This window comes from Etheostoma cragini, chromosome 2 (genome assembly GCF_013103735.1).
Source record: "Etheostoma cragini isolate CJK2018 chromosome 2, CSU_Ecrag_1.0, whole genome shotgun sequence".
NCBI lineage: Eukaryota > Metazoa > Chordata > Actinopteri > Perciformes > Percidae > Etheostoma > Etheostoma cragini.
In genome coordinates this window covers 12252986-12270687 of record NC_048408.1, presented here as the reverse complement: position 1 = coordinate 12270687, position 17702 = coordinate 12252986, and the positions used below count along the sequence as shown (strand labels likewise).

At 38.9% G+C, this 17702-nt stretch overlaps 1 protein-coding gene across 4 annotated transcripts; it reads right to left on the bottom strand.

Annotated features, from left to right (window-relative positions):
• Positions 1-5231: 5231 nt before the first annotated feature.
• On the bottom strand, positions 5232-17037 carry g3bp2 (GTPase activating protein (SH3 domain) binding protein 2). 4 transcript variants are annotated; one of them, XM_034893466.1, is made up of 13 exons: positions 16820-17037; positions 14876-14994; positions 14709-14790; positions 14045-14218; positions 13643-13733; positions 13407-13512; positions 13096-13276; positions 12683-12784; positions 8313-8415; positions 8138-8197; positions 7817-7948; positions 7590-7717; positions 5232-6755 (listed from the first exon to the last, which is right to left on the bottom strand). In XM_034893466.1, exons 2-13 carry the CDS (start codon positions 14968-14970, stop codon positions 6474-6476), a joined length of 1536 nt encoding a protein of 511 aa, XP_034749357.1. In that variant the 5' UTR covers positions 14971-14994; positions 16820-17037; the 3' UTR covers positions 5232-6473. The 4 variants fall into 4 exon arrangements, with proteins under 4 accessions (XP_034749357.1, XP_034749365.1, XP_034749369.1 ...); XM_034893474.1 differs by having other exon boundaries at positions 7599-7717; XM_034893478.1 differs by lacking the exon at positions 8138-8197.
• Between the last annotated feature and the right edge of the window lie 665 nt (positions 17038-17702).

Sequence of the window (17702 nt, the reverse complement as noted above, 5' to 3'; positions counted from 1 at the left end):
TATATGCAAGGAATGATAAGTGAGTTTAAAAAAAGAAGAAGCAGTAAACAGTAAAAGTCTAAATATATTAAGTAGAGAGAGTGAACAGTTTAATTCACATGATACAAAGAATTGCACTTAGGAAATATTGATCAGTTTAGTTAACATTGCATGAGTGTGTTGTTAGTGGTTAGTGTTGAATATAATCAGTGATGTTTGATTAGGAGCACTGTAATTCTGTTTTTATGGATTGATAAATTGAAAACAATTCTACATGACCCCATCTGCCATGTGACCGCTCTAATGTCTGGGTTGACCGTAGTTACTCCTTGTAGCTCTTGTTTTTGTCCCTGAGGGCAACAGCACTGAGCTGAGCGTAGACTGTTTCTCAGTAAACCTTGTTTCGCCACACAAGCTGATTTGTGTACAGTAATTAAAGCAATTAAGCTTCTGTTGATAAAGTGATTCAATGTAATAATATAAATGATTATTATAGTAGTAGTGGGTAGTAGTGAGTCATAAGACAAATCAATTAGCAAAACAAATATGGTACCACCCTTTGTTTTAAAGAGCTTTTAGGAGGGTCCTCAGAAAAGCGATGGCAGCGATGGAACTGATCACGGCAGCAGCTGTGATTTTTCTTCTGTGCTTTCAGATACAAAACACAGGTAAGAGTCATTCAACCGCCGTTCTGTAGCGTACTGTTTAGAATAGCATATAGTACAGAGGACAGAGATATTTGTACATTTACTGAGGTCATGTCCTCGGATAGAGGGTATCATATGTTGTTCAGACTGTAAAACCAGATAAGGGAATTTTGTGATATATATATATATATATATATATATATATATATATATATATATATATATATATATATATATATATATATATATATATATATATATATATATATTGTATATGCTGTATATGTGAATCAAAATGAACTTGACTTACTTGACTACTCTTTTCCAGGAATTTGGGAGGGGGGGTTAGAAACTTGCTTGGAGTTTAAATTCTACATATTTTGTAGATTCCAATATCTTTAGACTAAACATATAAAAGTGAGAATTAGTATTACATTCCGACTTTTATGAAAGAAAAAACAACAACTACAGAGCTATTTCCTACACTAGAATTCCTCCAAACGTTTTTTCATTGAATGACAACTTTGCAAAAACAATTAATGTACAATGGAATGTACATATTTTTCAAAAGAAAATCACTAAAAGAACATCAATTAATAAAATGGAATGAAATAAGATAAAAGAGGGGAAGTGGGTAGCTACTCTGATAGTGTTGTAGTTGGTTTCTCAAAAAATGTCAAGTAGGGGGGCCATCTTTTGTCAAATGTCTTCTCAGATCCCTGGGTAGTGTAGCATGTTTTCTCGAAATCATAAGACATAATGTCTTTAATCCAATGTGAGTGGGAAGGGGGAGCAGGATCTTTCCCCTGGAGTAAGATAGCCCAACGAGCCAGTATGGAGGTGAAGGCACGAACCATCAGCTTCACTTCACGCCCCACTAGAATTACATTGAATTTGATACAGCATTTAGAGCTTCACACTGGGAAACAGAATGTTTCTGATGGAAAGTTGCTACATCTTCCTTAATTTAATATTGTTTTAGGTTATTCATTCCATTTCATTAGCCTTTTAAATGTTTTTGTTTGATTTTATGAACAGTTCACTAAATAAATAAAATATTGAGGAACATACAAATGATTCATGTTCATAGGAGGGAGGTAATTAGCCTACACTCATGACCTGATTGTTTCTAAAATCCTGGAGATGGCCTTGCCTTTAGCAATGATCTGAAATAGTTAAATTCATAGACATAATAACTTGTCTTTTCTCCAAGGAGCATTCCCTGTTAGTCATAACCCTGAAGACACTTCAGGAAATGACAAACAAGGTATGAAATGAGTTCATTTCTCTGCAATGCAATTTGAGAATTTTAGTATTCCCAATTGATCCCAAGAGTGATGCCAAATCATAGTTGCATTGCTTCTTTTCCCAGGCTCTTTGGTGAGAGAAACGGTTGCTGCAAAGACAAGAAATGAGAATCCCCCATGTCAGATTGTTCCTGTTACCGATGACCCTTTGACCACCACTCCTCTACCTCCTATCTCTGTCAATAAACTAAGACAGACGCCCCCTCCTCATGTCCTCTACCAACCTATCATGCCTTATTTCATTCTCCAGTATCCAGTCAAAGGAGGGTCTTACGTGTATGGACAAGGTGCTGATAATGCCAGGGTTATACAGGGAGGGGGCCAGCTTGTTCCACACTCACCTGTTGGTGCATCCGGTTCTCTCCCAGTTCCTCGATGGTTCTTGGATCTCCTGAGAGACAAACGCCCCCCGGTGGGCCCTCAAAGCAATCACAAAGGAAATCATAGAGCTCCCCTCCATGCTCAAAGCTTTGATTCTACATCCAGTGAAACATCATCTGAAGAGGACGGTGGCAGTGACTGAAGAAATGCTGGAGGATGACACGGATTACATTCTTTGAATGTACCAAAATGTAAATGAATAACTGTATTAAGGATTGAAACAATGTATGAAGAACGTCTTTCAGATCTTGTTCTACATTCAGTTACTCACTAAAAAATTGCGTCTAACAAACATGTTGAATGTATTTCCTCCCTCATAAAGCATTTGAAAAGCTGATTTTCTTCAATGTTTTTCTGCCTTTTTTTCTCTTCACATACCATGCTACTGCTACCTTGGAGTCTTCTTCTTTGCCTTTATTTGTGCATTAGTGTGTATCTTGACAAGTCACCACCATCTGTAGAGAAGTAGAATAATGTGCAACCATCGGCTGAAATGTAGCACTCAAAATAGGTGCTTGCACATGAAAACGTGGCGCCACAACTTAAGTAGTAGTTGCAGAGAATCTTTTGTTTTTTTTTAAGTACATTTTGGGGGCTTTTCCACCTTTAATTCAGGACAGTTAGGGGAGAGAGGGGGAAGACATGAATGCAGAGAATCTTTATAGAGAGACTGCAGCCACCGAGCACTCCCATTACACAGGGGGATTTGGGAGACATTTAAAAAATGTAATGTTGGTCCTGAGCATGAGTCAAGCTATGAATGCCCTGCATCTGCAAATACATCCACATGTCTTAAACTGTGAAATATTTAAGTTGGTAATTAATTTTCTCTAAATCGAAGCCGGGAATTTACCCGGACTTGACAAACCTTTTTGTGAGCCAAAGAAGACTTAATACGACATGCTGAGAAGGACTCACCATGTCACGTTCACTGTAAACCAAGTGCCCTTTACTAATTATAAATACCATTACTGGAATGCTTGCAAAAAAATAAATCAGGTAATCTCCAAAACGCAAAATATTTGATATAAACAAATCATGGTCTTGGCGAATCTCTGCATCAACTTCATCGGGCAGATCTGCACCACAGCAAAGAGCTCCTTTACTACAAATCCTGCCAGGGGCAAGTCTAGTTTCTGATTGGTGTCATTGGTTTGGGAAAGCTTTTCAAAATGCAACAGCTTCTCATCTCTTTTACAGAAGAACCTGCAAACATGACAAACGGTATGAGTGGTGCTGATATCAGTAGTTTATTGTATGTTAAGTCCAACATATTAAAAAACAGAAAAAGAAAAGAATTTAAAAAAGAAAAATGTCTGCACCAGCAAGACTTTCGTACTAGCGACAAGTAAAGGGTAACCACAGTAAAATTAAGATGGCTGCCAACTGTTTAGCACTTCTAAAGCCAAGAAAGTACTTCTATTTTCATTCAAAAAGGACTGGAATGATACACACTGAGGATACATTCGACTGTGTTTAACAACAGGAAAATTAATTTACAGAATGTATTCTCTGTTTTGAAGACCATTTAAAAGTTTGGAAAAAGGAGGGTAATGGAAAACTCGTGAAAAACATGAACTATCAAACTGTTAATTTATATCCTCAAACACTTAACCATCAGTACGATGTAAAAGCACAAATTGGTCTGAAAGCATGATGGTTGTTCTTCGTCACCCTCTTCATTGACCATTGCTGTAAAAAGTATGAATGCAGTCAAGTGCTCATGTATGCAATTACCTGACGGATAAACATTCGGTGTAGAGGCACCCATGAGAAACGGTAAAAAAAATAGAAAACACTCGAAAGACCAAAGAGCTAGAATTTTTTTTTTTTGAAAGACTGATGTAACAAATTAAGAATTTCTCTATTGAAAACTAATCGGACATTCAAAGGGACAGTAAGTGAGAATTACTGTGGAAAACTACATAAATCATACCATGTCTGTTCATCAAATCTTGTTTTTAACTGTGAGCATTTTTTTCATGTGGATAACAAGATGTGCACTACTATTTTCTTTGACTGCCAGATAACCAATTGAGAGTCTGTGTTCAAAATGACAGATTTTCCTAGAAATGTTGAAAATAGTGGAATACCACTAGACTAAGGAAGACCTCGTGAGTTTTTTAGTCAAGAAAAATGCTACATCGAGTTCACTTCCCCTTTCAGTGCAAGATTAAAACAAAGTGATGTTTTCCTTTCCCATTGAAACCAAAAGGTCTTCCCTCCCCACAGAGTGGTAAAAAGAAAGGAAACTGGTAGAGGGAGACGACTCGTATGGTGGTCAGATCAGACTTGCCTTGAATGGAAAAAAAGAAATGAATAAAAATAAAGCACAGTGAATATTCGTAATACGAAAATACAAATGCTTAAACGGCTAGAAAAGTGAGCACAATTATTTGCTAGTCTATAGGCGGGTCGTACGGCCAGCCCAGCCTGACAGATCATTACAAAAATGTTGCTGAGAAAAGAACAGTATGCCAACTTTTTTGCCATGAGTTGCAAAAAGTATGGTCAGACTAAAAGTAAGGATCAACAGAATCTGAATCACATCGAAAGACTTTCTCTTTCCAAACGGGAAACCTTAGTTTACTGAAATCACGGTTGTGTAGAGCGATGACTTCTTAAACCCACAAGCATTTCACTGCCAACATCTTTAATGTACCTTTTCTGGGGGTGGGGGGGGAGAAGAGATTTGTTCTTCAGATGCACCTTTTGACCATTTAACATCAAATAGAACTGGAGGCACCTATTGTCTCTACAAAACCCAAGAACAGACAAAATACAAAACAAATGTACAAAACTCACAGCAGATCATCTTAGGTAGTAGAACAGTATGGAGAAATGAAATGTGCACCTGAAGAAGAAAAAAAGAAAAAAAAAAAGAAAACTTAAACCTGTGAACACCGCAATTTCTTTTCTATTTGCTCCCAAAAACAATAGTTCAAAATGAGCAGCTCTGTATTAGGAGGCAGAATGCCCCAAACCGCTTGGGGGCTAAGACTGGAAAAGGTGAAATAGAAGGCACCATTCATGCTTTTATCAAGTCGAGAGAGAAATTAAAAAATACACAAAAAACAAAACATACAGTAAACTATGGTTTTTGCTGTACATTTATTCTGTTACTCCGACAGGAAGGGAGGGAAGAGAGCGGGAAAGTGTAGTCCATCCCAGTTTTGCGGTCTAGCTGGCAGGGAAAAAAAAAATAACAAACATGGAGGTAAAACAAACTTGGAATCAAAAGAAAAAAAACAGAGCGAGCCACCACTCTATTGTTCAACTTCGTTTCTTGTGTATCCTTTGGCCCCCCACTCATTTGGTGAAAGTCCAGGATTAGAGCTTTTTTATATTTTATTCAATTTATAAATGAGGAAAAATATAATGCAGATTTGCTTGTCATCTTGTCCATCCAGCCAGTAATTGAAGCGTAGTTTCGGGTCAAAAGTGTGAAAAGTACATTGTCACAGCAGACAGGCTGTGAGCGAGGCCTGCCCCGAAAAGTCGTATCGCTTTGAGACAAAACAGGTCTCTCCAGCTGCATTCCGAGCATGGACGTCAACGTAATACGACAAAAAGTACCCATTAGTGCATATTGATGAGCGCATTATGCAATTTTGAAGCAATGGTCTCTCAAAAGGAAAAAAGTAAAGGCAAGCTTTTCCCCTGGAACTGCACAAATTTTGCTTCTCACTCTTTTCCAACAGCAACAGGCAGAATACTACCATATAAAATGTGCAATAGAGAGACTTTGTGAAGCAGCGCCCCAGTTAAGTCAAGGCATATAATCTCTTTTCCAAATGATGGGCTGTTTTATCGTAGTTAAAAGTCCCATCAGTCCCTCCTAATGTGGCAGATTACTCCTGGTTGGTTTGCCTTTTTTCACAAATTTACAAATTAAAGTTTGTGAATTCTTGAGATACCTGTAAAGGATGCTCAGCTCACAACTAATAAGTGAATATTTTGTTTGCTTATTTTGTTTTGTCTATTTCACAAACAAAGGTTGACAGGCTGTGTCACATTCCAAAGCAAAGAGGGAACAAAAAAATTAAAATAAAAGAAAAAACAAATATATGCATTTATACATGAAGATTTCTTTTCGTTAAGGAGAACGGTTGAAGATGAAGAACGCGGTACTACTTCCACACTGCATGTGGGGCTCTTCTCAGCGGCGCTGGGTTGTGAAGCGACCCTCTCCCTGGCCACCAGCGCCTCTTCCGGATCCCAGGCCAGGTTTTGGGGCCATGCCGCCTCGTGGTGGTGGTCCCCTGCCGTCCCGTTCTCGCATCATTCCGCTTCCCACGATGCCTCTTGAACCTCCAGGGCCCCGGTCGTTGCGCCTCATGTCCCGACGTTCGTCTCCTCCGCCGCGGGTCTCTCGTTCACGCACCGCCCTAGTCTTCTTTTCTTCCACATTCAGACGCACCTCACCTCGAAACATGATTGGCTGCAGGGAGAAGAGCACTGTTAGTACAGTAGGGGATACCAGGACTGAATATGTCCTCATTAAATTTCACACCCCACGTTAGTCACTGGTTTGCACACATGAGTTTGTCAACATGCCCCAGACCCCATGCAAGCACTGCTGTGTCACAATGGTCTGATCTGACAAGTTCCGTGTCCCTGGCAGTCAAACTATTTCCTCTCGAAGGCTGTGTTCAGGCTGTCTTTTGGCCCTACGTGAAAAATATGGAGTCCCCTTATTTTGAATGAGGCCAATCTCATGTTGCAATTGGGATGCCAATGCAGAAACCTACACACAAATGCAGCATAATTTGGCAAAAAAGTGAAACCTGGCTAACCCTTTGCAGCAGTGGAACGTCCTACGACAAGATGTTGCATTGGTCAATCAAAAACACACGCAAGCACAAATTTTTTCAGTTTACCTCAGTTTATCATTGTGACAAAAGATAAGTTTGGTTATTGACATATCACATTTATAGGGAACTTACTTTGTACACAGGTATAAAGATTTTTTATACATTTCTTGAGTGTCAGCTGCATTTTGGACTAGGATATTTATTTTATGTCTTTGAGTCCAGTTAGTTTCCACCACTACTCTGCGCTTTTTGTTTGTTTTTAACTATAGTTGGTCTGATCACAGCCTTGATATTTTTACTGGTAGGACAACGTGAAACAAAGTTAACATGTGTATTGTAACAGACAAGGTATTTCCTGTAGGGGTTTATCTCTAGGGTTACATTGTCACATTGTAGAATGGATGTAGAAATGTGTGTCACCAAACCACCACCAAAGTGGGTAATGAAATTTTAATACGTGCCCCTTGTACCTTGGCCCCAAGGATTCTTTGCACCGGTTCAGAGTCATCAAAGACCACAAATCCAAAGTTGGGCAGCTTCCCACCAACGCCCTTGGTGTTGATCCGCAGCTCCACAACATTTCCATATGCTGGGGGGAAAAAAAAGGAAAAGAATAAAAAGAAATTTAACTATAATTATTCACAATCAAAAAAAAAACATGTATTGTTGCTTCTTCAAGGAAACATACTCATGAAGAACTCTTTGAGCTCGCTCTCGTCAATGTCATGTGGGAGGTTGCCCACAAAAAGCTGGTGACTGTCTGGGTACCGGACAATCCGCCTGGTATCAATGTCACCAGACTCACCATCTCCCCGGCCCCCTGCAGGTCAGAACAGTCATAAAGACAACAGATCAGCTCACATGCATCATGAAAGTGAAACCCATACCACATGTAAGACAACAACGACTGAATAACATTCTCGTTCTAACAAGAAATCAAAGCATAAACATGAAACAGGATTATAGATTCATTTACGGTACATGTGACTTAAAAAAGGGTCATGTTTACCTTTGTTAACAAAACTCAAGTGTGGTTTCCCCATTTGTGACTCCAAAGATGCAACACCTTCTAATAGTGACAGAGACATGCAGGACAACAATTTACGTAATGAAAAGCTAAAAAAGAAAAGAAAAGAAAAGAGAAGTGATAAACCCATAATTTGGGGAATGAGTGTTGGCGTTACCAGGCCTGGGACCCCGAGGAGTGAAGGCCGGTCTGTCACGTGTGCGCTGGTCTCTGGTCCGTAGAGGGGCAGTCTGCGTCTCTGTCTTGGCTTCAACTCTGTTCTGTTCCACACAAAAAGAAGAAGACTAAAATCAACTATACATCGTGCTCATTGTTGGTGTTACATGGTGCTCCAGAGAATCAGTTAACTTGAGTATTTGGTTAAAAATAGGTGATGCTGTTCTACCCTCGTTCTCCGTGAGGTTTTGCTGTATGTGATGTAACGGAGCGTGGAGTAAGTAGCATGTGTAGTGAGCACTGCGCCGGATAGCCTTTTAAAATGCTACATAAATTGTAACGAAAACCAGCTTTAAAAGTGACATTTTCCTTTTGAAATAAACCGCTGTGGATCCAATTCATGACGATGTGAAATGTAGAGTACTCATATTATGCTCATTTTCAGATTCATAAAATAGTATCAGAATATGTTTACATGGTTTTATTTTTGTTAAAAAAAAACAAAAACAAAAAACTATATTTATGTTGTGCTGCATACTGCTGCAGCTCCTCATTTCTCCGTGTGTTGAACTCTCTGTTTTAGCTACAGAGTGAGGCATCACACTTCTATTCCATCTGTGTTGGGAGTCGCACAGGCACAGTAGTTAAGTAAGACTACTAGCCAGTCAGAAGCGGAGTATGAGGGCGTGCCACACTAGCACCTAAGCCTAAGTAAAGGCTGGACTATAGGAGAGGTGTTTGGAGCAGTTTGTGAACAGGGTTTTATGTTGGAGAATACTTTGTAAACCTGTAACATGCACTAAAAAAAGATGAAAACAATAAAAGGAAAAAAGCATAATATGAGCATTTTAAAGAGAAAATTCTCAAACAGATTAATCGACTATGAAAATAATAGTTAGTTGCAGTCATGTTAAAATTAATTTAAAACACCGTAGACCTTCCTTCCTCTGAACTGTGGTTGGTGCCAGACTGAGAACTGAGCCCTCTAGCGAGCAAGCAAGCTAACTAACAAGATAATATAAATTTGTCAACTGTCAATATATCATACTGTTTTTAGGGGTCCAAGCCGAAGGGGGCGGGAAACCTCAGTAGCAAGGCTTCACTCGGGTTCACACAGGAGGTTTGTGGAACCCTATAATTTTTCTAAAGATTATTCTTCTCCATTATTATTATTCTCTCCGTAAAACTCACACTACAGCCTCAACCGTACATGGTTATGGTACTGGTCCAAAACTCTGCACAGGCCTCAGATGCAAAAACTGACCCACTTCTACCACTATCTGGCGCTTTAGCAGAAAAACACGCAAGCACCAAACTGTATATTGGACATTTAAAAACCATACATCCACGCGTTCCCTGGATCTAAAGTAATCTCGCAATACAGGCCATGCGATTTATCAAAAACCAACTTATTCAAACTCCTCCTAGACCGTGTGATTGAACTGCACGAAACTTGGCACATTTCATCTCCAAACCGACCTGACAAAAAGTTTTGAAATGTTTTATAGAATTGTGCATGTTATGCACCAACAAATTTGTGTAGCCAACTATGAAAACACCAACTTTGCCATATCTCTGGCAAAAAAACGCTGTTGAAGCAAACTTTCGATTATTCCTTGGTATGAGACACTGAGGCTCTAAACAAATTTCACTCATTGGCCACTAGGGGGCGCTACAAGTAATAACAGTTTATATCTCATGAACCGCCATCTGATTTTTACAAAATTTGATGGGTACTTTCTGGGGTCACTCCTGGGGCGCCCCTGGCCTTTGGCCCCCCCAAAATGCTATAAACACGAAACCCGTGATGATTGTCATGCTGCTCAGAGGCTTTGTACCAATTTTGGTAAAGATAGGCCATTAGGGGGCACTGTAATCAACATAGACAATTTTGGCTCATTTTATCTTGTCTGAGGTCAAATGCATCATATATAACGCATGGCACTTCTGGTTCATAACTTTGTAACTCAATAATATTACTGTCTTTTGGAGCTAACAGTGGCCCTGTTCTGCTGATGTCGTTGTCTTCCTATCCCTTACAGAAGGTTTTGTATCCAACCTTGAAGCCCAGAGTTTTTTGGGGTCGTTAATCCATACTATAACATCCATCTCTTGATATTTCCTGACATTTGCCTCCCCACCGTTTTGCTTTGGGTTCCACTTTCGTGTACTTCCCGTGTTGTTGGGGTCAACTTGCACAGGGAGGCTTGGAACCAGTCATAACTGCTTGCAGTTCTAGTTGCTCTTTAATGTTTTATGTAAAGCACTTTGAATTGCAGGTGAATGTGCTGTAGAAATAAAGTTGCCATGGCTTACAACCTCCAGCCTGTCACCACAGCATAGAGAACAGTGCTGTGCCCATCTGTCTCGGAGGAAGGGTAACATTAACAGCACCGTGACCACTTTTGGTGCACCATTATATATTGCAGTGAGTGGTGTTTGCGTGAAGTTTTGGAAAGTGCAACTACACTTGCGACCGCTTTACCGGCATTTCGGTGACTCACCGATTTGGCTGAATCTCATTTCTCTGTCTCACCCCTTAGTTTTGCGGGTTCACGTTGAGTGTAAGGACTATCCCAATACTCCTCTGGATTAAGGGGTAGGGCTACATACCCCTTAAAACCAAGGAAAGTCCTGAGCTTACTTGAAACCGAGGGGTACCCAGAATACAACGCGTGACCGACAACAATGGCTTTCATATCGACCAGAGAGTCCCATAAATGTATTTTAGGCTTAAATAATGTATTCAAAAATTACATCAGTTTTGTGCTCCACACAGTCCTGTACATATATATTTGCAACCATGTTTTAATTAAAACGTTAAAAAATAAATCAATAGCTTGCTATGCTAACGCTAATCTCTAACGTTACATTGCTGATTGGCACAACAATCCCGCATTTCTCTGCCTTGAATGAACTCCATGCATGTCTACTGTTTAAACTATTTGCAGAGAATTCTGTTTGATGTCAGTGCACAACACTACTGGCTTTGGAGACATCAATAAGGGAGACACACACACGCACGCACAAGTTTCTTAAATCCTGTGTTCATGTTGTACCCATTCATTGTTCAAGCACTTGTACGGGACACTAACTAAAGAAATGTGAGGGAAAGTTACGTTCAACAGGTATCAGAATGGTCTGGAACATCAGAAAAACTGTTTTTTTTGTGGTCTTGAGGTTCTTTTTTGAGTTTTATACATTTGATTGCCTTTTTTTAGTGTGTGTGACATGTAAGTTATGGTTCTAATAATTGATAATAGCTGTTATATAATATATTTTATTTAATAATTGTTTGTTAACAAAGAAAGTGTTTCTGAACATTAGTGACATTAAAAACGGTGATAACTTAAACAGATATACAACAAACCATGCAGTGTGTATACAAATATGTATCGCAAACAGACCCAAGTACTAAACAAATAATCTGAAACCAAGTACTAAACCGGACATCTGAACCACCACCACCAAAGTGAACATAAAAGAACTATAAAATATATAGATGCATATAACACTGTTGTCAACACAAACCCACGCAATCAACATAGACAAACTTGCAGATTGCATCTTGGAAGATTGTGTTCAAAACTGTATGGTGACAAAACCAAGTGGTGTCTCCTTTTCACAAGTGTATGTTTCCTCCCCTAACCCTTACCATTAGGTTTTGAGGGCCAAGGGCTAGGGGAAAGACAAAGGGGTAAGACAGAGACATGAGATTCAGCCTTAAACTGCCAAGGAGACCTAATTTTGCTCCAGCCGCACCTCTGCGTGTCTGTCGGAGCCCAACTCTCTAGTCACATATGCAGAGAGGACAGATAAGCTTGGCAGTACCAATGTAATTCGGTCTGTAACCAAAAAAAGTACAGAGTTTTGTATCAAACCCAATCGTTTCTAGCAAGGAATATATTGCATTATCTTTTTGCATTACACAACTGTATAGTAATGGTAATTTCTGTATGACATTTTCATATAATTTTTGCATTATGTGATGAAAAGACTGGTTTTTCAAGGTATGTAAATTTAATTTAATATGCAAAAACAAGACATTTATCTGGTTATTTTATCCATGTAATTTTTTTGAATTCTAATTAGATTTTTCTAAAACTGCTTTAAAAGGTTTAAGATATATAGTGATATGGCAATAAAATTACGTATACTGCAATAGGTGTTCAAATCACATTGCCAATTCCTATGAAAGGCATGTTTATATAGCCAAAGTCTAAAATGCTGTACAACGCAAACTTTTAAAGTCTGAGGAAGTGTTAAAATCATGACTTAACGGAATACAGTATTTGGGTTTAGGGCTGTGACGATATGTTCTTTTTCTTACCGCGGTGAAAAAGCAACGTAACACCGCGGTTTGGTGGTTACCTGTGAGCTCGTAGCTTTAACAACATGAGGTGAGATTCCAGAGGAGGCGGCTGTGCCACTAGGAGGCAGGTTTTTACTTGTCACCGAGGCCCACGAGAAAGTCTGTGAGGGATGCAGTAATGCATTGTTAGCAACAACAACCACTCAACACCTTACTATAACATTAGTAGGTATATTTTTGGGCATATTACTGCCATCATTAAATCTCTGTTGGACTGGGTGATACGCTACTGGACTGTGCATTATAAAACAACTGATAATGTAAGAGATAGATAGATACATATGAGCAAGTCATTTATTGATTTGAAGAGTCTTTATTTTATATGTAGCATCGCTGACATATCAAACAAAGAACAAAGTTTAAGTAGAGTCATTTAGGCACTTATTATTCAAGGAAACCACAAAAGCCTTACCTTGGGAGGCTCCTGGGTGTTTGGTGGGGACTCCACAGGGATCGGTGACGGGGCTTTCTCCTCCATCTCTTCCAGAACCTTCTCATCTACTTCAGGCTTTACCTCCTCTACTTTGGACTCTGGTTCAGGCTCTGGCTCAGGTTCTGGAGCCGGCTCCTCCATGGGCTCCTCTACTCCATTACTACAAAGCACAAGTTAGCATTCGGTCACTTCCACAGATAAACTAAATTTAAACTGCAAAATCCTTCATGCAAATTAATGTGAGTGCGAAACAGTAAAAAACATTGAGATAAAATGACATTTTAGCATACCTGACGGGGTGAGGTTCGTAATAGGTGGTGCTGTTGGGGCTTTCTTGAAGTGGCTCAGGGGATGGCTGCCTCTCCTCTGGCTCCTCTTCAACTTCCTCCTCTGATTCTAAGTGAGAGAAAGCAAAACAATTAGGGAACTTATTTGCATAAGCATCCACACATTTAACCATGAAAACATGATCAAAAACTCACAAATAAAAACAAAGTCTGTTTGGGATTTTTTACAAACATCTTACCTTCATCAAGCTCAGCTTCAGAGTCTCCAAAAACCTCATCCTCGTAACGGAAGATGTCGTTGTGGACGTAGAACTTGTTTGCTACTGAACCCTAAGAAAATTTGTCATGCAAACAAAGTCAATTTTAAAAAATCAAAGCCAATGACATTAGATTAAAAAGGACCATAAAATTAGTTTTGGGCCCACTACTGACTCAAATTAACTTCTTATTAGTTATTTCAATAGAGCAACAGTAACTGATCTCTAGTTAGGGTCAGCTATGTTTCTCCAGATCTCAGCTATGTTTGAGCCAATAAAATGTTAAAATTTCTTTGCATTAAGCCAAATATCTTAGGAAATAAACATTTGTTATTGTTATTATCACTTAATCTCAATGTAAACCGTACTGAAAGGGATACTCACCTCTGGCGCTAGCACAAAAGTTTGCATAAACTTTCTCATGGGCTGACCATTGTTGGACAGTTCTCCGAGGACTTGCACCACCACCCCATCACTCAGTGTGGCATGGGCATCCACATGCCTGATCTTTGTGTGGCACTCACTGAACTGGAGGGACATGACCTTCTTGTGGATTTCCTAATGCAGAGACAAATAGATAACCAAAAACATTTAATGACTTGAAAATTAGGACAAATTTGTCAAGACCAGCTTGTTATTAAAGATATTTCCATGCTATGAAATCTGATTCCATTTATTTCAAGAATTTGGCAGTTAGCAACAGCCTGAGGTTAGGCAGTGTTTTCTTACTTAGCTCAACCTTAATAAACAGGATGATGACAAATTTTTTTATATCTGACTCCATTTTGGTCAGACACAAACAACAGAAATACTGATATGGAAATATAAGGTTGTTACAAAAAAGGAGGGTTTAATAAGGAGTGACAATCATGTCACCATTGCTTCCTCTGACATTTATTCCTTCCTCAAATGCTGGCAATGATTTATGTTGTGTTCAATTTCTTTATAATAAAAACTAATTTGACCACCACTGTGAATACTCTTGTCCCAGTCACCTAATACACCGTATTTAAAATGTGAATCTTCATTATTGGACTGTAGCACCTACCGCTTGCCCGTACACCGCTTCTGCCAGCTTCCCACTTGGGTCAAGTCCTCCATGAACATAGGAAGAATTCCTCCCATAAAACCTAATGGTACAACAATATGACAGTTAAAACTGCATTACCAACACCAACAAATTTAGTGTCTTCCAAATCACATTTAGTTAATTACCTGTGCAGGAAATCTGGTGCCTTGTTTAAGAGTGTGTAATACTGCCTCACAAACTCCCGCCCTACAAGCAGGGGACTTGGCTTCTCCATCACCATTTCTTTGGTAAACAATATTAAGTGCTGAAACAGAAGATAAACAAGGAATTCAAAACAATAATGCCATCTAAAAATGTAACACACAAACACACTATTTAAAAAGAATGCAGTTCTATACTACAGCCCTACCCTTAAGAAGGTTATTTAGTTTTGGTTGGAGAAGTGTAGATTGAACTTGGGAGGTCGAGGTTGCAAACACGCTATCCTACTACAGTTATTACACTGTGTAACACAATACAATTCAACAGCACCACTTACTAACATTAGCCTAAAAAAATGACTATAAAGTTGAAGCAACATCTTTCCAAACTAGTTCAAACTGAACGTTTCAACTTTCATAAAGGTTGGATTTGTGGCAGAGCTTTAGTAATTAGACTGCATTCGTTTTACCTAGCAAACGAGTGTAGAAGATAATGAGTTGGGGAACTAAGCTTATATCGCTAGCGTTTAACGTAATATGAATTATTAGGCCATTTTAAGGAAGCCCACATTGATACTCATGGACGTTTGTTGAACCTTTGGTTAACAGCATAGTTGTGTTTGAGTAACATGTAAAAATGTACTAAAGGTGAATCACCTCTCCTTTTAACAGAAAGTTTCATTTTCTTTGTCTAATCGGGCCCACGTTAAATCTGACCCACATCAATCCAACAGCAAAACCAAGAGAGCTACTTGTTTAGCCAGCTAGCGAAACAACTAGCTAACACACAACTGCGCCATCACGTTCATCCAATGAGACAAAGAAGGAAACTGGCTATAATAGATAGAAAGAGAAGCGACTGATGCTGGCGTTCAAGTTTGGAAGCTGAGAAAATGAACGATGAAATTATACTCTTAGAATATACATCAACCCACGCGTGCATCTTTTGCTTTGTAGATAAGTGGCCTACTGTACGAGTCAGGCCTTTTATGTCTATGCTATCAACATTTTGTAATGTCTCATGTTTGTTGCATGTGCATTAACCATATAACATGACAGATGAGAAATTTGCATCGTATGTTTCTGTCATAGAAACAGTACGCCCACAGTGTCAGCTAGGTCAACGTTATCTAGCTAGACTTTAAAAACAATGGAGGGACTATAGCCTCCAACTACCGGCCTTTTCGCTGTCATTCTAAATGGCTAACCCTAGCCCGGCAAACTGCTTCAACGCAAAGCTTGCGACATTGCTAGTGCGCTAGCTAACATTAGCTTAAGCTAACTTGTGGCGTCGTCGTTTTTCTTTCAGCTGCTGTCACTTTAACAATGTGCGGGAGCAACACTTTTAAAACAACATACCGGTATTTTTGGTAACACAAAAAATGACACCTAACAAGTTGTTACTTGGCTGTATTATCACACACACACCTTGAACGCTAATTGCAAGCGGGGAACCCATCAATCCTAACACATAACGTTGAGCCCTTTGATAGTGCACCAATAAAGTATGTCCATGTTTTGCCAGTGAGTCTTCGACATTGACATCAACTACTGACTTACTTTTAGTGGTATCATAATCGATACAACACAAAAGGTAATTTAAAGGTTACTCAAACTTTAAAATAAATTAACGTTACCCCCAACTTAACGTTACACCGACTGTCGGGCCATTATCAATCAGTGCTATGCTAACTCAAAGAAAACAAAGGAAGGCAGATTTTAACACCCGTTATTTTTAACTAACAACTAATGTGGGACAGTTGTACATTAGCGACAGACCTAGCTAGTTGGCCCCTTTGAATGATTACTGCCTGTAAAGCGAATAGCCGTGGTTTTGCTCAGACAATGCAGCTAAGATTAGCCGGTACGGTTAACGTTAGCTAGCTTGTCAGCCGTCTGATAGCTTAGCTTGGTGGATGGCTTACTTACCTTATAAAGACCTATCTATGTAGACAGAATTATTTGTAATAAATATCTACGAGCTGTAAACTGTTCTGAGATAGCCCAGGTTAATACAGTGCTATTTCCCTTCACTAACTATCTAACAGTTTATGATCTCTGCTGTACCAGAGATTGAAGTTTTAAAGTGATAGGTTCTATTTATTGTTTTACCCCTGCAATCTGGGGCAGGGAACCCCCATTAAAAGGTTCAGCCAATAGACTGTTTACACTAGGCAATATAAATTATGACGCCAAACAAATAACCCCGCCCCCCAAACTCTCTAACAATGCTGGGCCAAAAACATTCCTTTTACTTGACTGTAGTAGTATTGATCGTATTGATCATCACATTTGTGTCGTGTTATTTTGCTAAGTACTACTTCCAATTACTCTTCGGTGCCTTTTTTCCCTCACCTATAACTCAAAAACTCTTCATTCTACAAATATAGTTATATACATGTAATTTTGTGTACTTTCCAGCTTATAAAACAAATGACATAGCTACATTTGCACATTTAATGAAACATCCCTTAAATTTGTCCTTTTGGTACACATCTTCCATGGTTTTAAAGGGGCACGCACAGATTTTACATGTAAAGATAAGTTTACTCATCACAAGGTGTGAAAATAGTTACATCATCAGAATCAAAACCAGAAATACTTTATTGATCCCGAAGGAGAAATTCTGTGTTACAGTTGCAAGTGTATATAAATATCAGAGAAGAAATTTAAATAAAGAAATATAGGGAGTGTGGATATGTATAGTATTTACATAGTTAAAGGATTTTTTGACACCGTAATTACATAATTAAGGAGTAGTAATATTGAACAGTAATAATGAATAAATAAATACATAAATAACCTAGTTTGG